A 25,566-nucleotide genomic window follows, 5' to 3' on the forward strand; every position below is an offset into this window, starting at 1 on the left:
TCACCCGCGCCTCCCTCACCCCTCACCCGCGCCTCCCTCACCCCTCACCCGCGCGTCCCTAACTCTTCACCAGCGCGCCCCGCGCAACTCACCCGCGCGCCCCTCCCCACTTACCCGCGCGTCCTTCCCCCCACCCGCGCGCCCCTCTCCCCTCCCCAGCCCTCCCTCCCCCCTCACCCGCGCGCCCCTCCCCCTCCCCCGCGCCTCCCTCACCCCTCATCCGCGGGACCCTCGGCCCTCACGCCCCCGCCCCTCACCCGCGCGTCCCTCCCCCTCCCCCGCGCCCCCTCACCCCTCACCCGCGCGTCCCTAACTCTCCACCGCGCGCCCCTCAGCGCTGTCTCGCGCGCCCCTCGTCCCTCACCCGCGCGTCCCTCCACCTTCACCCGCACGCCCCTCGCCCCTCACCCGCGCCCCCTCACCCTTCAGCCGCGCCCCCTCACCCCTCACCCGCGCGTCCCTAACTCTTCACCCGCGCGCCCCTCACCCCTCACCCGCGCCCCCTCACCCCTCACCCGCGCCCCCTCACCCCTCACCCGCGCGTCCCTAACTCTTCACTCGCGCGCCCTTCATCCACGCGCCCCTCGCCCTTCAGTCCTCACCCGCGCGGGCCAAGAGGGTCCCGGACGAGGGCAGCTCCCTGCGGGTGGGTGCGGGGCTCCGAGTTGGCTCGGCCTGCGAGGCCGGCAGCAGGACCCAGACTCCACACACGCCTGGCCTCGGAGTCTGTCTCGAGGCTCAGCAGCTCAGCAGCTGGCTTTTCTGCAAATAGGCGCCCAACGGTTCAGCCCTAAGAACCGCACGGGAATGCAGAGAGGTCGCCCCGCGTTTCTTCAGCGACAGCGACCATGGCCACAACCACGATGATGACAACGGCCACGGTGACGGCCCCGCGTCCAGCCGGCCCCCCGGTGACGGCCCCGGAGCATCTGCTCGCCGGGCGCTTGCATCGGAGCGGAGATCCGCGCGGGGCGCTACGTTTCCCGAGACCCTGGCCGCCCCCGGGCGCTGCAAACTCCCAGCCGGGTGCCCGGGTCTCCTGGGTCAGGACGGAGCTGGACTAGACTCGTCCCCGGGCGCCCGCGTTCGGGACACGCACGATGGGAACGTCCGGACCCTGCAGCCCCCGCCGTCCAGGACCACGCCCTCCGCTAGGATGGCCGCGCGCCGGGACAGCTGGAGACTGGTTCACGCTAGAGACGGGTTCATGTGGGCGCCAGGCCTGAGGGACCAGCCCCGCCCGGCTGGTATTTCCCGACCTGGCGGGAGAAGCCACGCTCCCCCCGCCGCCCCGACAGCCCAGGCTCCCGGCCCCGCCTCGGCCAACCCTACCCCGCGCGCTCTAGGACCCGGCGGCGCCGCCCAACAGCTCCGGCGTGGGCGGGGCCCGGCATTGTGACGCCGCGGGGCGGGGTTTCCCGGCGACCAGGCGGACGGACGCTGAGACGCGCGCGGGTAAGCGGCGCGGGGACGCGGGGCGCAGGGCGCTGGGCTAGGGGCGCAGGTAAGGAGCGCGGGGGCAGCGCGGGGTCCTCGCGGGGCGGCCTAGGGCGGCCGAGGACCCGGGGCCAGGGCAGTTGGCCCCTGCCCCCAGTCCCCCGGCTTGGTCCTGTGGGGTCACCAGCCCGGCGCCCCCTCCCACGAGCCGTGCGCCCCATCCTGGGCCCTGCGCCCCCTCCCCCGACCCCATCCCGGGGCGCGCGTGGACTCCCGCCGGCTAAGCGCACCCGGGCGGTGACACCAGGGGCTGCACCCGTCCTCGACCCCGACCCTGGGAACCCTCCCCAGCCCCCGCCGGGCGCGTCTCGGGACCCCCAGACACCCCCGCGCCCCGGTCGCCCCCGCTCTGCCTTGGCTCCTGCGGCCGGGGCGGGTCGGGTCAGGTCGGGTCGGGTCAGGTCGGGTCGCGCCGGCCCAGCCTTCCTGGCGGGACTCTAGCCGCTCCCCGCTCCCCGCAGGCCCCGAGGCCGCAGGAGCGCGAGGAGCTGCGATGAGCAGGCGGCCGGTGGCCCGCGGGGCGCGGAGCTGGTGACAGCCTCGGCCAGGCGGGCGCTGCGATGGAGGCCGAGGGCCTGGACTGGCTTCTGGTGCCACTGCACCAGTTGGTGTCCTGGGGCGCGGCCGCAGCCATGGTCTTCGGAGGGGTGGTGCCCTACGTCCCGCAGTACCGGGACATCCGCAGGACGCAGAACGCCGACGGGTTCTCCACCTACGTGTGCCTGGTGCTGCTGGTGGCCAACATTTTGCGGATACTCTTCTGGTAAGTTGGGGGTTTGCTTTTCTGGGCTGCGCTCGGAGAAGAGGGTTTCTCCTTTGGAGTTTCAGATTGAGGCCAGGGGAGCAGCAGGGTCCACACCTCCTGGCTGGGCTAGCGTCCTGCTCTGCCTTCATGGAGTACGTGGCCGCAGACGAGTCACTTCTTAGGGTGAGATTATTTTTTCCAGAAAAACGGTGGGATTGGAGAACAGAATCTCAGAGAAAATCTCCAGATCTGCCTTCTCGCATAATGTCCCGCACGGATGCTTAGCAGGGATCTCTCTGCTGGGCAATGGCCTAGGCCTGCCTGTAGAGAGGAACGGTTCCTGCCTGCCTTTCTCATGTTGTGTCGTTTTTCTTTGTTGTTTTGAGAAAGGGTCTTGCTCTGTGGTCCAGGCTGAAGTGCATGATGTGATGACAGCTTACTGCAGCCTCCACATTCCTGGGCTCGGGTGATCCTCCCACCTCAGCCTCCCAAGTAGCTGGGATCCCAGGTGCACCACCACACCCGGCTAATTTTTTTTTTGTATTTTTTGTAGAGACGGGAGGTTTCACTATGTTGCCCAGGCTGGTCTCGAACTCCTGGCCTCAAGCATTCCTCCCCACTGGGCCTCTGAAAGTGCTGGGATTACAGACTGAGCCACGGCGCCTGGTCTGCCTTGTTTAAATAGGAAGTCACGCTCTCTGGAGACTGTCTTGTTCCTCTCAGGCCAACTTCCTCTTTGTATTTGCGTTAGGCCAAGGAAATTGAAATTAATTTTAACAGTTGTTGAAGCCAGACATAATTGGGAGAATGAGTTTTTGGAGAAAATGAAGAGGTCTCAGAGCTGCATTCTAAGGCCAAAAACGTCTGGAATTGTTCTTTCTTCCGGGTGATCCCAGCCTCTCTGCCCATGCAGACTGGAAGGTATCTGCTGCTCTTCCCATGAAGCGGGCCTGGTGGAGGGTGGAGAGAAGGAGTCTAGGCAGCTGGTGTCAAGAACTCTGCTTCTGACTCTGGTCACTGAGTAATCATGTACCTGCTTCTTCGCCTGTTAGTTTTTTTTTTTTTTTTTTTTGAGACAGAGTCTCACACTCTGTCGTCAGGCTGGAGTGCAGTGGTACAATCTCGGCTCACTACAACCTCTGCCTCCTGGGTTCAAGTGATTCTCTTGCCTCAGCCTCCTGAGTAGCTGGGACTACAGGCTCCCGCTGCTGTACCCAGGTAATTTTTGTATTTTTAGTAGATACGAGGTTTCACCATGTTGACCAGGATGGTCTCGATCTCTTGACCTTGTGATCCACCCACCTCGACCTCCCAAAGTGTTGGGATTGCAAGTGTGAGCCACCACGCCTGGCCTGCCTGTTTTTAAGTCAACCTTGTTGAGGTGTGATTTGCATTCCATGAAATGCACCCCATTCGTGTCCATTTGATGAGTTCTGATGCTGGGGTGTCCCGTGTTCATGAACTGGGGTGCTCCCTGCCCCACAGCCTTCATCCCAGCCCTGGCCATGGGCAGCCGTTGGTCCATGTGTCCCTGGGTGTTAGTTTTGCCTTTGCCAGGGATTTTTAGGTGAGCGAGTGGGTTGGCTGCCTCTTCCCCAGAGTTGTCTCTGAGGCAGGGAGGTTTGTCCCCTGCAGCGATCTCGGAGGGGGATTTTGGGTCTGAGTCCTGCCTCAAGGTTTGTCTCTGGGCCAGGCTGCATCTGAGGGAGGGTTGGGGTGCTCATTTTGGAGACTGCTTCATTCTCTCCCGTCGCCTGCTGTGGAGACAGTGGCTGGCAGTGCTGCAGTGGCCTCAGAGAGTGTAAGGTTGACTGGGAAGTAGGTTTCTAATTGTCTAATGCTGTTGAATATTTTGAGTGCACGTTGTGGGAGTTGGGGAGACGCTGGTTGGCAGGCCACCTGCTACAGCCCCAGCTCACATGTGTGTGTTGTGAAGGAGCATTTTTAGGGTTATAGAACAAATTTTAGGGTTACAGAATAAATTTAGGGTTATAGAATAACCTTTAGGGTTATAGAATAAATTTTCTCCAAAATAATGGAGGAAAAATGCCTGAGGGTAGATAACTATGTGGGAAAAAAGTTCCACTTAGAGGATGCCCCCCACCCCCAGTATGCTCATAGTCCCAAGTTGCTAAAAGACAATAAATTAGGTTGGGCATGGTGGCCCACTCCTGTAATTCCAGCACTTTCGGAGGTCAGGGTGGGAGGATCACTTGAGGCCAGGAGTTTAAGACCAGCCAGCGCAACATAGCAAGACCCCATCTCTACAAAACATTTGAAACATTAGCTTAGGTGTGGTGGCATTACCTGTAGTCCTAGCTACTTGGGAGGCTGTGACAGGAGGATCACTTAAGCCCAGGAATTTGAGGCTGCCGTGAGCTGTACTCCAGTCTGACCAACAGAGAGAGACCCTGTCTCAAAAAAAAGAAAGAAAGGAATCTATCTAATGTCCATCTCAGTATCTGGTTTGGAGAAGTCAGAGATTAACCCAGTTTCCTGGTGCCATCTTGTCGCTGCCTCATGACCTAACTGACACTTGATGTAGAGGTTTGAAGCTGGGAGTGGGAGTTCTTGCTTACAGGCCTTCAAGAGACACTTGAGCTCTTTGTGGAGCACAGGGCAGCCCTCCAGGGAATTCTGAACTTTGTCCATGGGTCTCTTCATAGAATCAATATCCTGGGCTGTCCTGGTCATGCATGGCTTCTGTGACCACCGAGTGCACACACAGGGCCTCAGCGTGTTCCAGAAGACGGTGGGATGAAAGCGGGGGGAGCAGAGGGCACTGGTCCCTGCTGAGCGTCCCTCCAGCCTGAGGATGTGCCGTCTCTGCACTCCACACAGGCACATCCTCTGTGCCCACCCGGTCCCCAGGTCCTGCTGTGCAGAGGGGGATGATGACCCCTTCTGTTTCTCTCTTGGGAGCCTCTTGTGACCCCCCCACTCCTGGCTTCCCCTCTCCAGGCTTTGTAGGTTCACAGCCTCTTTGATTTCATGGTTTGTAGGGCAGAGGGTTTGTGCTTTAGCGGAAGTGACACACGGGATGCATCACACACAACCCCAGCTCCACACATGTGTGCGCACACTCAGTGTTTGGGGTGGGAGTGGTGGGGTGGGAAAGCAGAGGTGGGGCTGGGGCTGAGAGGGGGACAGGGTGGGGGGTGGGGAGAGCAGAGGTGAGGCTGGGCTGGGCTCTGGTGAGAAGGGGCATGGGGGAGAGCACAGGTGGGGCTGGGGCAGGCTCTGGTGAGAAGGGTCCGGGGTCCGCTGAAAAGGGGCCAGGGTCTGGTGAGAAGGGGCCGGGGGGGGTGTGGATGGATTGGGGGGAGAGCAGAGGTGGGGCTGGGCCAGGCTCTGGTGAGAAGGGGCCGGGGTCTGGTGAGAAGGGGCCGGGCGGTGGGGGGAGGGTGGATGGGTGGGGGGGAGAGCAGAGGTGGGGCTGGGCCAGGCTCTGGTGAGAAGGGACCGGGGTCTGGTGAGAAGAGACCAGGGTCCGCCAGCACAGGGTGGAGTTAGAATCTTCATGCTTCCAAAGGTGCTGGGGCATGGTCCTCAGAGCTCCAGTCCCTCTGGGCAGCCCCCCATTGGGGATTTGGGGTACATGGCATATGGGGCTCTGCAGTCCTGCAGGGGCTGCTTTAACAGTACAAACCCAGGGATTCTAAAACATAGGTCACTTATGTTTTTGTTTCTTATAGTCTTTACTACCATTTTGTGAAACCAGCATTCAGCAGATCACACTCTGTGGAATGCCAGTGTGCAGGATTTGGCAGGTTGGTGCCAGCAGCCAGGAGAAGGGCTAAATGATGTCTCATAGCTGGTGTTGCTGGCTGTGAGTATGTGGAGGAAAAGCAGAGAGGCCAGGCGGGGATCAGGCCACGCTGGGCGGCAGGGTCCTGGGAGCCTCAGCTCCATCCACAGTAGGTAGGACCCAGGCTGGAGCACTCAGATGGAGGAATGAAAACATTGTATCAGAGAGGTCATAACATTTTTGTTACTAAAGGTGATAAACTTTAGTGGTGCCTAAGAGTAGACACAAAGCTACAAAGCTTCTCTTTTGCTGGATTTTTTTTTTTTTTTTTTTTTTAGACCAGAGTCTGGCCCTGTTGCCCAGGCTGGAGTGCAGTGGCACAATCTTGGCTCACTGCAACCTCCGCCTCCTGGGTTCAAGCAGTTCCCTGCCTCAGCCTCCCGAGTAGCTGGGATTACAGGTACCCGCTGCCACGCCTGGCTAATTTTTGTATTTTCAGTAGAGACGGGATTTTACCATATTGGCCAGGCTGGTCTTGAACTCCTGATCTCATGATCCACCTGCCTCGGCCTCCGAAAGTGCTGGGATTACAGGTGTGAGCCACTGTGCCTGGCCCTGCTTGAGTTTTCCTGTGAGATTTTGGAACATGGAGAAGTTTTTCTGTGGGCTTGGTCAGTTATGGTACACCCTCTATACTGTCTCTTCCTGTGGATGGGCACCTGGGCATGGTCACCTGCAGAGCCCACCTTAGACGAGGTATCTTGGTGCTTCCCGAGGAGCAGGCTCCTGCGCCACACAGGTGGGCTGCCTGGCACCTGCTGGGAGAAGAGGCGTGGGAGTTACGCCCTCGGGCAGGAGAGGAAAAGTGCTCTTACTAAAGGAGAAAAAGTTAAGTTGAGAAGTAAATGTGGCATCTATTTTAATTAGCTTTTAAAATACTAATGCTGCTGGATTTTGTTTCGTTTTCGTTTTGTTCCTTGTGCATCTTCTGTGGGACACTGTGCTTTTTGAAATTTTGTGTTTTTCTTTGTCTTCACCCTATTAGTTCACTGTTCACCTCCGGGTACCCTCTCATTTGGTTTTAAAAGTCCTTATTCTTTACTGTGCATATCTTGTTCCTCTAGATTTGATTTTTGATGTGTGGATTATGCGGAAGCTCAAACCTTGATTCGCTCGCCTCCTCCTTTGTCTGTCTGGTCATTCACTGCGTCTGTTGAACATTTAAAAAACGCAGGTGGCCTTTCATGCAGAGTGGCCAAAATGGCTCACGTGCAGCCTCATTGCCGGAGGTGAACGTGGTGTGAAGCGGCCTCCATGTGTCCCAGGGGACTGGCCTATTTTAGATGCCTGCCCAATGTCACCTTCTCAGCCTCAGGTCACTGTGGGTGAGTTGACCCGCACCCAGGCCGCTTGGTAGCCAGTGGAGAACGGCCCTGGAAGTGACTGTGAGCTTGGCTGTATCCTCCAGCCTTGGGGTTTGTGATCTGTGCTGTATAATATACTGTAACAGTGCAGAGGCCAAGGCCTGGCGGGGGCCGGTGTGGGGGCCGGAACCAGCCTGTGGGCAGAGTGCCCATGCACCCTGCACTCCTGCTCATACAGCGTTCCTGCTCCCCCGACCTGTGCCTCAGGCTCAGAAAACCCCCTTTCAACCTGCCTCTTTCCCGCTGGCCATCCTCTATCCCCAGGCCCACCACCCTCCCTTCCTCCCTTGCCTCTTTGTCTCGCCTTGTGCGTTTCTTGGAGGCTCTCTAGGGAAGCATCCAGTGAGGCAGAGGGACCTTGGTGGCCCCTGCTGACCTGGGTGATATTCCTGGAGGTGCAGCTTGCCTGCCTGCCTGCCTGCCTGGCCCCCTGTCCACCCTGGGCCTGGGCTGCTGTTTTCTCTACCCTTCCCTCTGCTCCCGGAGTCTCTGTGACCTCAGGCAGCCACTCCCTCTGCTGAGGAGCTCCCAGGAGACAGGGAAGGGCCTTGGTCTCTGGAGCCAGCACAGAGGGAATCAGCATGGCCACCTGAGGACTGCGTCCTGCCTCCCTGTGCTCCCAGGAGAACGTCTGTGGCTTTTTCCAGGTTGCTGTAGGAGCCTCACCTGCAAGTGGCACCTTCTCACCTGCTGGGCTGGCTCACCTGCTAAGGGGGCTGCGGGGTTCCCCCTACTCCTGATCTGTGTTGATAAGGGGGTGCTAAGGGGGCTCTGGGGTTCCCCCTTCTGCTTTGTGTTGGGAAGGGGGTGTTAAGAGGGCTGCCCAGCTGCGTGAGAGCTAGAGAGAGGTGGGGGCTGTGGTGGTTGTTGCTGAGTCTTCCAGTTTTTCAGAAGTTGGGAAATTAGGCTGTTATGTAGGATCTCCTGACTTTGACATGGTGGCGGCCAATTCAAGTATTGAAAATTCCCTTCAGTCCAAACTGCAGGCTGATTGAGATTCCCGCCCTGGGACAGTCAGGGAGGGTCAGGGTTAGGGCTTTCCATGAGTGCGTGCCACACACAGCCCAGCCTTGGAGATGGTGGCTCTGCAGGCCCATGTCCCAGCTCTGTGGTGACTCTGGGAGATGGGGAGACCGTAGGGCCTGCCAGTCATTGGCCTGTGGTTCTGCCCTGCAGAGGCTCATGGCTGAGCTGATGAGATGCTCAACCCTGGTCAAAAGTCAGCAAGAAGGCCTGGGAGCCTGCAGCTAGGGGAGCATGGGGCCAGGGAGGCCTGGGGGCGGGGGCGGTACAGACCCTTGGCTGCCTTCTCCTCTCCTGTGGGAGTGTGTGTGCATGTGGAAATTTCGTGTCTGGCCCACCTGCTGCTCTGCACACTGACCCAGCCTTCCACAGGCAGGAAGCAGGGCTGCTGTGAGCTAGAAACTGGGCTCCTTGCCTGGTGGCAGCCCGGAGGCTGCAGGGAGGGCCTGGGGCACCTGAGCTGAGCTGTGGGAGGGGGACGCAGGACCACCAGACCCAGGTACCAGTGCCTGGGCCACTGGTTCTGGGGAGGGCCAGATATGCTGAGGGGTCCCGAGTCAGGCTCTGTGAGGGTCTTATGGCCCCTCACTGGAGCCCCACCCCACCTGGAGTCTGGGAGATGGGCAACAGTTGCCTGGTCACTCTGGTGTTCACCAACCGGGCTCCTTCCCCGGGATGCCGCTTACGGCCTGGGAGAGGCAGAATGGATGGGCCTCCCTCCTGACCCAGGTCTCTCCCGCTGCAGGTTCGGGACTGGGAGAGGCAGCATGGATGGGTCTGCCTCCTGACCCAGGTCTCTCCTGCTGCAGGTTCGGGACCAGGAGAGGCGGTGTGGGTGGGCCTCCCTCCTGACCCAGGTCTCTCCCACTGCAGGTTCGGGACAGGGAGAGGCGACGTGGGTGGGCCTGACACAGGGTCTCTCCTGCTGCAGGTTCAGGACTGGGAGGGGCAGCGTGGGTGGGCCTCCCTCCTGACATGGGTCTCCCGCTGTGGGTTCAGGACTGGGAGAGGCGGCATGGGTGGGCCTCCCTCCTGACACGGGGTCTCTCCCACAGGTTTGGAAGGCGCTTTGAGTCCCCACTGCTGTGGCAGAGCGCCATCATGATCCTGACCATGCTGCTGATGCTGAAACTGTGCACCGAGGTCCGTGTGGCCAACGAGCTCAACGCCAGGCGCCGCTCCTTTGCAGGTTGGTGGCCGGTGCTTTGGAATAAAGTCCCAGGGAATCAGGGCGAAGGTGACTCTGGTGAAACAAAAGCCAACTCTAATCTGTCCTGATCCAAGCAGCTTTCATTTCGCCAAGTGGTGCTGTTATCTTCAACTGATAGTGTTTTCAGTGTGTTAAATGACTTTAGTTAAACAGTTTATAACTTGAAACAATTCAAGATAATGATTTCTTCACTGGAAGTTGGGTGAGGCCTTAACACAGCTTCACAGTTCTTGGCTGTGAGTGCCATCCCAGATGGTTTGTGTGTCCGAACAAGAAGTGCTCATCTGTGCCTGGCTGCATCCGGTCAGACGGTGCCGGGTCAGGCGTTGCGTCTCTGTGTGCGTGGCCTGTACACACAGCACACCTTTTCAGTTTGGCTTTGACTCACGGGCTACCTTAGCCAGGGCCTTCCTCACAGACCTTGTTAAACAGACCCAGAGTCACCCCACAGGGTCAGGCAACCCCTTTATCCGGAGCACACGGGCAGGATACGCACACTGCCGAGTTGACAGCCGGGCAGGACCAATTCCATGCTTAGCACATGCTTAGCACACATGACTCCTTAACCTTTGGTGGCTTAGAAAATAGAAAATACTTCTTCCAGTGTTTGCCTTTTGCACAGTTTGTTCCAGTCTGAACCCTGTTTGAAGATGCAGGCTGGCAGGCTTCTTGTGTGCAGGAGGGTTAAATCCTTCCTTTTGTTTTTCTTCTCATTTCTCAGTGGAAGATGGCGCTCCCTTTGGCTTTGAGAGAGAGGTTGATCTCAGCTGTCGCTTGGAGAAAAGTGTCTCCCTCAGAGTTTGTTTAGTTTGGGGCTTCTGTGGATTTGCGATCTTGCCGGGGAGTTGTGTCCCTGTTCCTATTCCCGACCACTGGTTCTTCCTGTGGGAGACGATCCCACCTCTCCCTGTTGTCTGCTGCTGTTTCTAGACTGAGGTGAATGTGTGCTGCTTTCAGCCTCTGTAGAAACCCGACCAGCCTCCAGCCCGTGTGACCTGGGCCAGGTAGTGTCATTGTGGCCGTGAGATGAGCACCAGCGTCTTTTTCTTCCTATTCCCGCTGTTCTCCTCTCCTCTGAGTCTCTGCTCTGTTCCCTCCTATTGTGATTTGGGTTTGAAATTACACCAGAGATGGTGCTGACGATACCACAGATCTTGCCTAGAAAGCAGGCTTTTTTTTTTTTTTGAGACGGAGTCTTTGCTCTGTCGCCCAGGCTGGAGTGCAGTGGCGCAATCTTGGCCCACTGCAAGCTCCGCCTCCCGGGTTCACGCCATTCTCCTGCCTCAGCCTCCCAAGTAGCTGGGACTACAGGTGCCTGCCACCACGCCCGGCTAATTTTTTGTATTTTTAGGAGAGACGGGGTTTCACCGTGTTAGCCAGGATGGTTTTGATCTCCTGACCTCATGATCTGCCTGCCTTGGCCTCCCAAAGTGCTGGGATTACAGGCGTGAGCCACCGCGCCCGGGGAAAGCAGGCTTTTAAGAACTGGCTGGATTCCCCGCGAGGTGAGGAACTGTGGTTTTACATTTCTGTTTAGGTGACTCGGTCTTGCTCCCTGCAAGGCTTTGCTCCTTCTCTGGAGCTGAGCTCCTCATGGCGTGTTCCCTGCCCCTTTGAACCTCAGTATTTAACTTGGAACAAGAATGTTCTCACTGTGGGAAGGCCAGCCAGCCGAGAGAACAGTTTGTGCCTAAGATGCCCAGTGCATTGCTGGGTGTTTCTGCTGCCCTCCGCTCTGGATATGAGGCCAGACCTTGTGATCTGGTTGAAGGTGGCCTGACATGAGGTCCCAGAGATGGCAGGTTGTGAGTGTCCAGGCAGTGCAGCCAGCGTGGAGTTGAATGGGAATGTATGTTGGAACACTGGGATACCCCTAGAAGCGGCATCGTAAGCTCCCACCCACATTCATTTTACCAGCAGGTGCACTCTCGTCTCATCAGAGGAGCATTGGATAAGAAGGGAGTGGGATGGTGGATGCCTGGCATTCTGTGTCACTTCTTCCAAAGGAGTACTTCTCTTCTGGTTACCCAGGATGAGTTAAAAACGTGAGTCCCTGTTTCCAGAGCTAGGCCTGGAATCGGAATTTTAAACACCCTCTGTGGGTGGGCAGAATAATGGCCCCGAGAGACATCCATGCCCTGATCCTGGGAACCAGAGAGACTCTTGAGGGGGGCTGGTCCTGGATTATCCAGTGGCCTCACCTAATTCCAGGGGTCCTCAGACGTGACAAGGGCCACAGACGAGATGGTCAGGTGCTGGAGCTGAGGGCCCGGCTCTCTGCCATGGGTTGGCCATCACTTTACAGGCAGCAGAGCCCCCAACCACAGGGAGCTGAGTTCTGCCCATACTTGAATGAGTAGGAGACACAGCCTTGGTTTTAGTCCAGGAGACCGTCGGGCCTCTGGCTTCCAGAATTAGATAATCAGCTTGCGTTGTGGCTGGCACGTTTGTGGTACCTTGTTACAGAGGCGATAGGAAGCTGGGGCACCCTTTCCTCAAGGCCTGGAGTATTTGGGAAGCAGTCCAGGGCCGCTGTGAGGGGATGAGGGCTGGGCTCCTGGGGTCAGCCTGGGTGCCCTGTGCCTGCCCTCCCCCTGGGGAGGACTGAGAACCAAGCTGCATGACTCCTGGGCCCCAAGTGACTTCAGGTGGGAAATCCACTCCTGAACTCTGTGTCCCGGGGTGTAGCTGTGTGTGTTTAAGAATTCTTGAGATTTACATCTGTAGCACTCTTAATATTGGAGTCCAGTTTGAGTTTATGCATGTCCATGTCCCCTTGGTAGACACGCCTAGACCTGTTCCTACAGGGCGCCTTGATGAAAGGTGTGGGCTCATGTCCTCTCATCTGCCAGGAGAGGGGAGGGCAAGGCAGGAGCATCACTGAAGTTCAGACTGAAAGCTCTGGCTTCTGGCCACCCGATCTGTAGCTCCTGCAGCACAGCCCTGTGCCAGGCAAGGTGGCCAGCCTCGTCTTCCTGTCAGCGGCGTCCCTCGAAGGGAAGGTTGTTGGCTCTGAACATGTTCTGTTTCTCGTTTCTGTTTTTTTTTTCAAGCTTTGAGGTTCAGGGGTACGTGTGCAGGTTGTTATACAGGTACATTGCTTGTCACGGGGGTTTGGTGTGCAGATTATTTCTCTAACTCCTGAACTCCTGACCTCAAGTGGGATCCACCCACCTTGGCCTCCCAAAATGCTGGCATTACAGGCGTGCCCCACCGCACCCGGCCAGTGTACAGGTGATTTCATCACCCTGGTATTAAGCCTAGTACCCATTGGTTATTTTTCCTGGTCCTCTCCCTCCTCCTGCTCTCCACGCTCCCACAGGTCCTAGTGGCTGCTGTTCCCCTCTGTGTGTCCCTGTGTTCTCATCATTTAGCTCCCACTTACACGTGAGAACATGCGGCGTTTGGTTTTCTGTTCCCGTGTTAGTTTGCTAAGGATGATGACCTCTAGCTCCATCCATGTTCCTCTAAAGGATATATGATCTTGTTCTTTTTTGTGGCTGCGTAGTATTCCGTGGTATATATGTACCACATTTTCTTCATCCAGAAGAAAGTCTAGATGATTTTCATTGATGGGCATTTAGGTTAATTCTAAGTCTTTACTAGTGTGACTAGTGCTGCAGTGAACATATATGTGCGTGTGTCTATAATAGAATGATTTATATTCCTGGGGTTTATACCCGGTAATGGGATTGTTGGGTTGAATGGTATTTCTGGTCTTTGAGGAATCACCACACCGTCTTCTGCAATGGTTGAACTAATTTACACTCCCACCAACAGTATATACGTGTTCCTTTTTCTTCACAACCTCACCAGCATCTGTTATTTTTTTTTGACTTTTTATTAATAGCCATTCTGACTGGTGTGAGATGGCATCTCATTGTGGTTTTGATTTGTATTTCTCTAATGATCAGTGACGTTGAGCTTTTTTTATATGCTGTTTGGCCGCATGTATGTCTTCTTTTGAAAAGTGTTCATGTCCTTTGCCCACTTTTTAATAGGGTTATTCGTGTTTTTCTTGTAAATTTAAGTTCCTTATAGTTGCTGGATGTTAGACCTTTGTCAGATGAGTAGTTTGCAAAAATTTTCTCCCATCTGTAGGTTGTTTGCTCTGTTGATAGTTTCTTTTGCTGTGCAGAAGCTCTTTAGTTTAATGAGATCCCATTTGTCAATTATTGCTTTTGCCCAGCACATTCTTGAGCCTCACCCTAAGGTGAGGACATGCCAAGGGGCACCATGGGCCTTGGGAGGCACAATTCCTGGCAGACTGATGAGGACGTGAAAATAACTTATGAGGAAACATTTGAATCACTACATTTCACTGTGCTCATGGATAGTCAGACGACCTAAGGAAATAAAAGTGTAAATGTTTTCCAGCTATCTTTTATAGGAATTTAAGTTTTGAAGGTCACAAATTCAGTTTGAAAGTTAATATAAAAGAAACATAAATGGTATTAAGAAAGAGTAGATTACTTAAGCAATTAAATACATTATTTGTTGTCTGATTATAAAGAACAGTGCATGCTCATGGTAGACATTTGGGGAAGACAGATATAAAGTAAAACAACTTCTGGCTGGGCGCAGTGGCTCACGTCTGTAATCCCAGCACTTTGGGAGGCCAAGGTGGGTGGATCACAAGGTCAGGAGTTCGAGACCAGCCTGCCAACATGGTGAAACCCCATCTCTACTAAAGATACAAAAAATTAGCTGGGCATGGTGACGCATGCCTGTAATCCCAGCTACTCAGAAGGCTGAGGTGGGAGAATCACTTGAACCCAGCAGGTGGAGGTTGCAGTGAGCCAAGATTGGGCCATTGCACTGCAGCCTGGACCACAGGGCGAGACTCCATCTTAAAAAACAAAACAGGCCGGGCGCGGTGGCTCAAGCCTGTAATCCCAGCACTTTGGGAGGCCGAGACGGGTGGATCACGAGGTCAGGAGATCAAGACCATCCTGGCTAACCCGGTGAAACCCCGTCTCTACTAAAAAAAAATACAAAAAACTAGCCGGGCGAGGTGGCGAGCGCCTGTAGTCCCAGCTACTCGGGAGGCTGAGGCAGGAGAATGGCGTGAACCCGGGAGGCGGAGCTTGCAGTGAGCTGAGATCCGGCCACTGCACTCCAGACTGGGCGACAGAGCGAGACTCCGCCTCAGAAAACAAAACAAAACAAAACAAAACAAAAAAACAGCTTCCACCCCACCCTCCAGAGGTGACTACTTTGAATGCCGTGGCATGCTTCCACGTCTCTTCCTTTTTTCTTCTACAGTCTCCTTTCACAAAATTGGCATAATTTTCAAAATTATGACCAGACTTTAAAAAGAAACCCTCATTCCACTGAGACGTTTTCCACGCCCTTTTTCGTTGTGAGTCAGGGTTGGGGCCTGATCACTCCGTCATCTCCTCATCTCCCATCTCCCTCATCACGGGAGGGAGGTGACCCACAGGCCCTGAGTGCCCAGCCTGAGGAAGGCAGGGCCGGCACCAGCGCGGTGCCACCCCCGGGCAGAGCTGAGCCTCTTTGGCCAGGCCGTGGCTGACTGCGGTTGGGAGTGAGAGCACACCTGTCTCGTGTGCTGGATTATTTCTTTTTACCGTTCACTTTGCATTATGGAGAATTTCAAGTGTTTACCAAGTAAGTAGGGTGGTATAGAGCCCTGAGGGTGATGGGACCCATAGTTGCATTCAGGTCTCCTTCCTGCAGGTTTTTCTTTTCTTTTTTTTTCGAGACAGGGTCTCACTCTGTTGCCCAGGCTGGAGTGCCGTGGTGGTATCAGAGCTCATTATTGCCTTGAATTCCTGGGCTCTAGCCAAGCGATCCTCCCACCTCAGCCTCCCAAAGCATTAGAGTTACAGGGTGAGCCCTTGTGCCTGGCAGTTTTTGTTGTTTAAAAATCCGTAGGTTTTTAACTTAACTCCTCTCGACTTTGCCCGTGGTCTGTATTAGCGGCATCTTGACAAGATTGCTGACTACTCCTGCAGGCTGAGTTTTGGGAAGCCCCGCAGTGGAGATGGCACTCCTGGTGTTTCCTCCTGTCTTTATGTCCTTGGAGTGTAGACAAGGAAAAGGGGTTCTGTCCTTGACTTTTTCTGTGAAAGGGCATTTTAAAAAAGCAGTGGACCCCGAGGCCCGATCCGATCCAGGTTTGATTCTTGTGTTTCGCAGGATGGTTGCCCCATTCCATAGGAGGTGTGTGTGGTCAGCGGCCACTGGGGGGCTCAGGCTGAGGCCGGGAGCTCGTCAGGGCTGCAGGATGTTTGTCGTCTGTTAGCTGGAGCCCCTCTGCGGAGAAACGGGCTGGTACCCATTGTTCAGCTGTCCACAGGTGTGATTTATAAAGGAAATGCAGGTCTCTCTCTTTACCAGTTTTCAAAGTTGGTTCCCTAGCATCTTGCAGTGATGAGTGCATGTTTCTGAGTCATTCTGAACACGTGAAGTGGACGTTGGTGGTTACTGGATTATCACACTTGTTATCACACACAGTTCTTCCCTCAGGCCAGGGAGCCGCGTCAGGTGCTGCTGGGCCCTTTCCACCCAGCAGGAGGGGTCTCTACACAGGATCTGGTATAACAAGGTACTCGTGTGGCAGCTGCGTCTCCTGCCCCAGACCTAGAACCCGTCGTTTCTCCAAGGAGCGCTGGCGTCTGGGACACAGTGTTTGGAGACCACAGCCTGGGCATGCGCGAGGGTTGGCCTACAGGTTGAGTTTTTGGCTTTTTCAGTGGATGGAGCTAGGGAGTGTGTTTTGGTGAAATACTTCATGAGTGGACCCCAATTCTTCCCCTTTTACTTCAAACCTCTAGGCCTGGCCGCGTTGCTTAGCCTGAGGTCTGCCTCCCTTCTGCCCTGTACCAACTCCCTTCCTCAAGGACCCCACAAATAATGGAATGTGGCATCCTCATGCCTCCCTTAGTCCTCTCTGTGTGCGGCGGTCTGAGGGTCACCATGCCGGCACCAGCCTCCTGGTGACTGAAAACGTTTGTTTTATTGGGGGTGAGGGTTTATATGCTCAGGATTGCACATCCTCAGGGCACTTCCCGCTGGGGACAGAGGTCAGGTCACTGCTGCATGTTATGTCACCGGGAAACAAACGCACCTTGTCAAGGGTGCACCAGCAACTGGATACATGGGGTCATTTGTTTCATTTTAAATATTTGCTTTTAAAAAGTTTAACTTTGTTTTATCATGTACTTTTTTCCTTTTAAGTTCCTCTTAGGGGTTATTTGAGAAATAATTGTCTGTAGCTCAAAGTCAGATGGTTTAATTTACTTCACATTTCTCCCAAATCTCAACACTCAGAGTTCTAGGCTGGAGGCCAGGGAGAGGAGTGGCTGCTGGTTAGTCGAGGGTGTTTTTTTGGGGTGCTGAAGATGTCCTAAAATTAGATAGTGATGGTGTTTGCACAACTGTGGGTATCCTAAAAACCATTGAATTGTACACTTTAAACAGGTGAGTTAGTTATAGCTCAAGAAAACTGGAAAATGTGTTGTATGTAGGGGTCATGTGCCATCTTGCATGCATTTTCAGGGGTTTATTGAGATTCTTGGATGTCACATTAGGAATCCCTGTATCTGCCTGTGTACCTCCTCCCATTGTGGGCTTGCCTGGGCCACTGTGATCATGTGCTCTTCCCCGGTCCCAGGCTGGCTGGCACCTCCCTGTCACTATCACCCCTGCACTCCCCCATACACGCTGTACCGACAGGGTATGGTGCAAACCTTTCTTCATGTGCTGACAGAAGCAGTCTCCAGTCGTGACATGGACCAAAGTCCCAGGAAGCAGGTGATAGCCTCTGTGGCCCAGCCATCCTCCTTCCTGCCAGTCCTGTGGACTTGTCCTGTCTCTCTTGTTCCAGTCTCTTTGGCTACTCCACAAGTTACCCCAGATCTTAGGACTTGGAAGGACAACAATTATTTTGCTCATGAGTGCATTTTGGGTGGAACTTGGCAAGAAGAGCTGGTCTCTGCTGTCCTCAATCTGGGGAGCTCAAAGGCTAGGGCTGCAGCCCTTGAAGCTCATTCTCTTGCCTTGTCTCTCTCTCTCCCTCATTCACTCTTTGGCATGGCTGGTGCTGGCCATCTCCTGGGACCTCCACCCGGGCTCTGCTGGGACATCCACCAAGGCGGCCTCATGAGACCTGGGCTTCCTCACAACATGGCCAGGTCCCAAGGGGGAGCTTCTTGGGAAAGCAGGTGGAAGCTGTATCTTTTTTATGACCTAAATCTTGGAAATCACAGCATTGCTTCTGTGGACTGGAGCGGTCACAAGCCCACCTGTGATCAAGGGGAGAAGACACTGACACCACCTCCGAGGAAAAGGAAGAGGTTGCTGGGCCCTCTTTTTGTCTGGTCTCCATGGAGGATGTGTTCAGCAGATTTGTGGAAATGTGTGACTGTTGAAAATGTTCCTGGCAGCTCTCTCAGTGTCAGAACTCTTTGCATTCTGTGCTACACAAACATGGATCTGATCACACTGCTTTCCAGGCAAGGAGCCCAGGTGGCTTGAGGGTGTGCCCAGGACACAGCCAGGTGTGGTAGGGTCCAGCCTCTGCAGCCTGAACCATGCCTTCTTCCCCAGCCTGCCAGCTGGCTGCCTCCCACCCTTGCCTGTTCACAGTCACACCTGGATGTGAGAAGGGAAACAGTGTAGACCGAGCAGTCCTGCCTTGGGTGGTCCCTCCCTCCCTCCCATCCCTTGCGGATCTTGGTCTTGAAAAGAGGCACCAGTGGAGAGGGATATTGTCTAAATCAAAGCAACAGATGGGATGAGCTGAGGGACATAGAATCCAAGAGGCAGTGTGGGGGAGCCTGGGGGAGGAGAGGAGACTGCACTTTGTGTGCTGCGTTGGTTTATAAAACCCTCACATTTGGTAGAAATATTGCAGTTCCTGCCTTGTGAGTGGAACAACACCCTAAGTCCAAGTAGCAGAGGGCAGAGGTCAGAGGTCATCTCGTATTTGCTTTTAGCTGTTCACTTGCAAAATTTCCATTTTAAGTCTACGTTGCCTGGAGCAGGCAACACACAACCTTTGATCCCACTTCTGCTTTCTGATCCCAGGACTCAATTGAGTCTCTTGTTTATCAACCGTTTTCAATCTCAAACCCCATAGGGCTTCCCAGGAGCCACCTAGGGGCCACACTGTTTTCCAGGACCTTGGCTGCTGTCTTGTCCTGGGGCTGCGCAGATGGGGAGGTTGGCTCATAACCTGTCATTGCAGGTGCTGGGCCCTGGAGGTTGCTGGGTCCCTGTCACATTGTTCATGTGTCTCTGTGTCTGTGCAGAGGTGCTTGTCAAGTGCACATGTGGAACCAGCCATCCTTTTACAGCAGAGTGTACTCTGAAACAGCTTTATCAGGCAGTCTTCTGAAGGGTTTTGACCTGGGGCAGCTGTATTGCAACCGAAGCTTGCATACAGCCGAGTTTCTAGGAAAAGAGGAGCAGGATCTGTCTGGCTGCTTTCTATCGGCACAGCATGCTTGTGGTGGATTCCGTGCTGCCTTTCTCCTGAGAGATTAAATGGAAATGTGGTAACTTTTAATTTTTGGCTCAATTTTTCTCCCATTCTCCCCATTCACTTTTTTATGATATTGGAAGAGGTTAGGTTTGCAGAAAAATAGTTCAGAAAGTGGATTTTCTAAGGCACAAAACCAAAGTCTTGTGACCTTTCTGTTCTAGTTTTTTTTTTTTTTAAAGAAATGCAAAAAGTTCTGAGAACACAGCTATTTACCTGCGTTAAAACCAGTCTGTTTCTGTCTTTTTCCCCTTTCTGTTTCTGTCTCCCTTTTTAACGTGTGGCTGCAGATAGCAAGGATGAAGAAGTCAAGGTCGCCCCCAGGCGATCCTTCCTGGGTATGTACCCTGTGCGTGCACCGCCCGCAGCGCGTTCCTTTCGCCTCATTCCTGCGGCTGTACTTCCTCCTGTCATTGCTTCCATCTGTGCATGTGCGTGCGTCATCTTTACCAAATGTGGCCGAGTCTACAGCAAACTAATCAACCCCTAGCTCTGCTGTTTTCAAGCATGAAGTAGTTCTTAGAAGCCTGTCCATGTTCTTCTGTGTGTGGGGAGATGGGGGCGGGAAGGGGAAGAGGGAGGGAGACAGGAAGGGAGGAGAAAATTTTAGATGACAAATTTTGGACTTTGTTAAATTTATTCCAAAGTATTTTATCCTTTTTGATGCTATTGTAAATGGAAATGTTTTCTTAATTTCAGTTCTGCTTGTTCATTGCTACTTTATAGAAATGTAATTGATCATTGCATGTTGATCTTGCGTCATGCAATTCTGCTGAACTGGTTTGTTCTAAGAGTTGTTTAGTAGATTCTCTATATATGATTCTGTCATTTGCAAATAGAGTTGGTTTTAATTCTTCCTTACCAATTTAGTTGCTTTTATTTCTTTTTATTGTTTAATTATCCTGGTTATAAGCAGTGAGAGTGGATGTACCTATCTTATTCTTCATTTTAGTGAGAAAGCATTCCATCTTTCACCACTAAGTATGATGTTAGTCAATGGATTTTCCATAGTTGCCCTTCATTAGGTTAAGGCAGTTCCTTTTATTTGAATTGTTGGGTGTTTTTATAATAAGAGTTAGAGTTTGCCAAATGCTTTTCTGTGTCTGTTGAGATGACCATGTGGGTTTTGTTTTTTATTGCACTGTGATGATGTACTACCTTAATGGATTTTTGTGTGTTGAACCAACCTTGCATTCTTGGGATAAATTCATGTGGTCATGGTGTCTAACACTTTTTATCTGTTGCTGGATTTTATTTGCTAGTATTGTATTGGGGATTTTTTGTATCTGTATTCATAAAAGATAATGGTCTGTAGTTTTCTTGTGATGACTTTGTCTAGATTTAGTACTAGGATAATACTGACCTATAAAATAAGTTGGGAAATGTTCCCCTCCTTTTCTGTCTTTTTAGAGTTTGCAAAGGGTTGATACTAATTCCTCTTTAAATATTTTTAGAGTTATCCAGTGAAGCCATCTGGGCTTGGGCTTTTCTTTGTGGAAAGTTTTAAAATTACGAATTTGATCTCTTGTTATAAGTCTATTCAGATTTTTTGTTTCTTTGCAAGTCAGTTTTGGTAGTTTGTATTGAAATTTTTCCATTTCACCTAAGTTATCTAATTTGTTGACATATAATTTTTCTTAGTATTCCCTTAGAATCCTTTGTATTTCTGGAAAGTCATCAGTAATGGTTCCTCTTTTATTCCTGACTTAAGTAATTTGATCCCCTCCTTTCCTTTCTTTTTCTGGTCAGTCTAGCTAAAAATTTGTCAATTTTTTGTTCTTGTCAAATAACCAACTTTTTAAAAGGTGTTTCTTTTTCCTTTCTTTCTTCCTTTTTTTAACACAACATATCCACATTACCCATCAAAGAACCAATTTTTGGTTTTGTTGATTTTCTTTATTGCTTTTCTGTTTTCTACTTTATTTCACTCTAATATTCTTTCTTTCCTTATGCTTGCTTTGGGTTTAATTTACCTTTTTCTTAAGGTGGAGGTTAGATCGTTGATTTTTTTTCTTTCTTCCTTTATAATGTAGTTATTGGCAGCCATAATTTCTCTCTAAGCAGGTGCTTTACCTGCGTCCTATACTTTGGTGTGTTGTGTTTTTGTTTTCATGCACCTTAAAGTATTTTAAAATTTACTCCAAGGTTTCTTCTTTGACCCTTTTATTATTTAGGAATGTGCTAACTTCCACATATTTGTGAATACCCCAAAATGTCTTCTGTTATTGATTTCAAATTTATTTCCATTATAGTTGTAGAATATACTCTGTTTTATTCCAGTACTTTTATTTATTTTTTAAAAATTTTTGGAGACAGAATCTTGCTCTGTTGGCTGTGGTGTGACTTGGGCTCACTGCAACCTCTGCCTCCTGGGTTCAGGCAATTCCCGTGCCTCAGCCTCCCGAGTAGCTGGGACTACAGGTGCGTGCCACTGCACCTGGCCAATTTTTTGTATTTTTTATAGAGACAGCGTTTCACCATGTTGACCAGGCTAGTCTCGAACTCCTGAGCGCAGGTGACCCACCCACTTCAGCCTCCCAAAGAACTAGAATTACAGGCATGAGCCACCACGCCCAGCCAGATTCCAGTACTTTTAAATAGAGGCACATCTTACGGCCTAGCATATGATCTATCTTGGAGAATATTTGATGTCCATTTTGCTGTGGTTGGGTAAAGGTGGAGGGTTGTCTGTTAGGTCAAGTCTACAATTTCTTTATTGTTCTTCTGTGTAGTTGTTACGTCCATTACTAAATGTAGGTATGGAAGTCTGTAAGTGTTTTTGAATTATCTTTTTCTCTTTTCACTTCTGTCAGTTTTTGCCTGATGTATTTTGGGGCTTTGTTGTTTGTTAGGGACGTATATGCGTATTTTCTGTTTTGATGTCTGTCTCTTCTGATGTTAGTGTCATCACATGCACATCTCCTGTGGTTGCCATTCGATATATTCTTTCCATTGTTTTACTTTTAACTTTCTTACATCTTTGAATTTCAAATGAGTCTTCCATATACATACAATGGATCTTTAAAAAAATCCATTCTGGCAATTCTGCCCTCTGATTTGATTATTTCATTCACACTTAATGTTATATGTTCAGATTTACATCTGCTACTTTACTTTTTGTTTTCTGTATATATATCCCATGCCTTTTCCCCTTAGCTGTTGCTCCTTTACAGCTTCCTTTTGTATTAAGTAAATATTTTCTAATGTCACATTTTAATTTCTTTAAATAATGTTTTCTGAATTATTTTCTTAGTAGTTACTTGAAGGCTTACAACATGCATCTTAACTTATTAGAATCTACTTCAAATTTATACTAACTTAATTCCAGTGACAGGAACCTTACTCCTACATGGTTCGATTTCGTCCTCCCTTTTTAAATGGTATGATTATTATACATATTATGTCTGCATATATTACAACCTAGCAATATATTTTTCTGATTGTTCCTTTATATACATTTTATGTCATTCAAGAACTGGAGGCTGGGCGCGGTGGCTCACGCCTGTAATCCCAGCACTTTGGGAGGCTGAGGCGGGCGGATCACAAGGTCAGGAGATCAAGACCATCCTGGCTAACATGGTGAAACCCCATCTCTATTAAAAAAATACAAAAAAATTAGCTGGGCGTGGTGGCAGGCACATGTAGTCCCAGCTACTCAGGAGGCTGAGGCAGGAGAATGGTGTGAACCTGGGAGGCGGAGCTTGTGATGAGCCGAGATCGCGCCACTGCACTCCAGCCTGGGCGGCAGAGCGAGACTCCATCTCAAAAAATAAAAAAGAACTTGAGAGAAGAAAGGAGAACAAACATATGGAGTTATTTTATTAACCTTATTTACCATTTGTAGTTCCTTTTATTTCTTTCTGAGACTGAGTGCCATCTACAGTCATTTTCTGTCTCTAATACAGTTTTGATCCCATCCATCTCATTTGTGCTATTGATACTATTGTCAGTTATGTTACATTTCTTTAGGGTAAAGGCCCCCAAACAATACGATGCATATTGTTTTATGCAGTTACATTTTAAGTCAACTAAGAGAGGAAAGGAGAAGAAATGTGCACCGATATCACCTTTTATAATAACTGACATCATCGTCTTTATATACTCTTTTTTAATGTGGATTTGAATTGCTTCTGATGTTAACTTGTTTTCAGCATGAAAAACTTGTTTTCTGTAAGGTGTGCCTACTAGCAACAGATTCTCTCAGTTCTTGTTTATCTGGGAATCTTTATTTCCCCTTATTTTTTAAAAAACGTTTTACTAGATATAAGAATCTTAGTTGATGATTTTTTTTTCTTTTCAGTGCTTTGAATATGTTATTCCACTGCCCTCTGGACTCCATTGTTTCTGATGAGAAGTCAGCTGTTAATCTTATTGGGGTTTCCTTGTAAGTGATAAATTATTTTTCTCTTGCTACTACTTTCAAGATTCTGTCTTTGCTTTTTGGCATTCATTATTTAGACTGTGATGTGTCAGGGTGTGGATCTCTTTATCAGGCTTGCAATTTGTGGAGCTTGTTGGGTGTGTAGATTAATATTTTCATCGTATTTGGAAGTTTTCAAAAGTCATTATCTCCTTGAATATTTTTTTCTGCTCCCCTCTCTCCCCTCCTCAAGCTCACCCATTCTGCATGTGCCAGTGCCCTTTCCTGTCGTCCCACCTTTCTCTGAGACTGTGTTCTTTTTTCTTAATTCTATTTTCCGTTTGTTCTTTAGGTTGCATAATCTTTATTGAGCTTTCTTTGAATTCACTGATTCTTCTGCCAGCTCAATCTATTGTTGAGCCCTTATAGTGAGTTTTAAAATTTCAGTTGTGCTTTGCAACATCGGAATTTCCACTTGGTTTTTTTTTTTTTTTTTTAGAATTTCTGTCTCTTTATTGATAATCGTTGTGTGATCAATTGTTGTCATATTTTCTTTTAATTCTTTATGCATGGATCCCTTTAGTTATTTGAACATATTTATAATAGTTATCTTAAAGTCTTTTTCTACTGAGTCCAACACTTGTGCCTCTTCAAAAGCAGTTTGTGTCCTGCTTATTTTTTTCTCTTCTGTTTCTTTGTATAACTCATTTTGTTTTGTTATTGCAAGCTGGACATTTTAGGTAAACTATAGTAGCAGCTGTGGATACGGATTCCCCGACTTGGGGGAAGGATGACTTACTGTTTGCTTGTTTGTTTTGTGATTTGGCTGGACTAGTGCAGTCTCTGGACCTCTCTCTCTCAGGTGTGGTGGTTCTGGCTGGCCGTGACCCTCCCTGATCTTCCTGTTAAGCTTCTGGTGGTCAGACCAGCTGTTGGCCTCATTGGTGGCTGCCAGCTGATTTGATGATGCCCTGGGGGATGTATTCCCCACAGCTGAGCAGGGTGGCTGTTGAGGCCACTGTTTGGTGGTGGTTCAGTCCCCAGGAGGGCTTCTCTTGGCTGTCCTTTCTGGTTCTGTTTGATAAACTTTGAGCTCGTCATGGAGCTTCTAGCTCCTCTTAGTTGCTGGCTGCCGAGGTCTCTGTTGTTTTTGTTAGCATCCTTACACTTGAACTTGCACCTGCTCTAAGTAGGGCGTCCCTCTAGGGAGAGCTATGGAGCTCTCTATCCTGATACCGCCATCGCCAGGACAGAACCTCTGGACCTCTGAGGGTGACAGCTCTGCTCTGAGTGGTGCACGGGAAGTGGGTTGTTGCCTCTGGTCTTCTTAGTTTGCCCCTGCTTGTGTGGAACCTCTCCCAGTGAGCAAGCTGAGGCAGGGACAAGGGATGCTCAGTGTCCTTTGCCCCTGCGCCATGGGTGGGGGCTGAGTGGAGGAAGGGAGCCTGGGGAGACAGGAACTGAGTAGGCGATGAAGAGCTTGGGCGCCTGCCATGGCTGCAGTGGTACTGGGGAAGAGGGAGCCCATCTTCTCAGTTGCCTGCTGGGAGGAGAGCTTTTGTCACACAGGGATGGGGAAGCAGATTGTGACTCAAGTGTCACAAGGTGCTGTTCCTGCTGCCACTTAGGTGGTTTTCTTGGGTAAGTTTTTCTCCATTCGCCATGTGTCCCTAAGACATGTTAGGGACTTGAAGTGGGTGCTGTTTGTAATGTTCACCATCGCAGTGACTTTGCTGGAGAGGGTCTGTGGAGAACCTTGCACCGTCTCTGTTGTTTCTGACCTGGCTGAAACCCTGATGGCTGGAAGTATGAAGAATGTTTCAGGCTGGGAGGGCAACACTCTTGTGTTTTTGTTCAACGGCTGCATTGAGTAAACACAGCAGCCGAGCGTCCTGTGTGGGATGTGTCGCGGAGGGGCGCCTGGAACTGTCCGGAAGGCCTCTTTAGAAGTGGGTAGCCCAAAACTTTCATTTTAAAGTGACTTGGGGAAAAGGTTTATTCCAGTGCCATCTGGGCTGGGGCCTTTCTGGGCTGTTTCTGCTGTGTATGAC

The 25,566-nt window shown here is 51.3% G+C and overlaps 1 protein-coding gene across 8 annotated transcripts in view; it reads left to right on the forward strand.

The window, feature by feature from the left end:
* The first annotated feature begins 802 nt into the window (after positions 1-802).
* SLC66A2 (solute carrier family 66 member 2) overlaps positions 803-25,566 on the forward strand; it is a 48,371-nt gene continuing 23,607 nt past the window's right edge. For 3 of the 8 annotated variants that reach the window (XM_033178456.1, XM_033178461.1, XM_033178459.1), the window contains exons 1-4: positions 1,430-1,504; positions 1,959-2,260; positions 9,493-9,626; positions 19,440-19,493. In XM_033178456.1, the coding sequence (XP_033034347.1) occupies positions 2,058-2,260; positions 9,493-9,626; positions 19,440-19,493 (391 nt within the window). In that variant the 5' untranslated portion in view covers positions 1,430-1,504; positions 1,959-2,057. Of the gene's footprint in view, positions 1,505-1,958; positions 2,261-9,492; positions 9,627-19,439; positions 19,494-25,566 lie in introns of all 8 variants that reach the window. The other 5 variants (XM_033178458.1, XM_033178462.1, XM_033178463.1 and 2 more) reach the window with 3 other exon arrangements.

Source organism: Trachypithecus francoisi, unplaced genomic scaffold (genome assembly GCF_009764315.1).
Source record: "Trachypithecus francoisi isolate TF-2019V2 unplaced genomic scaffold, Tfra_2.0 Lachesis_group19, whole genome shotgun sequence".
NCBI lineage: Eukaryota > Metazoa > Chordata > Mammalia > Primates > Cercopithecidae > Trachypithecus > Trachypithecus francoisi.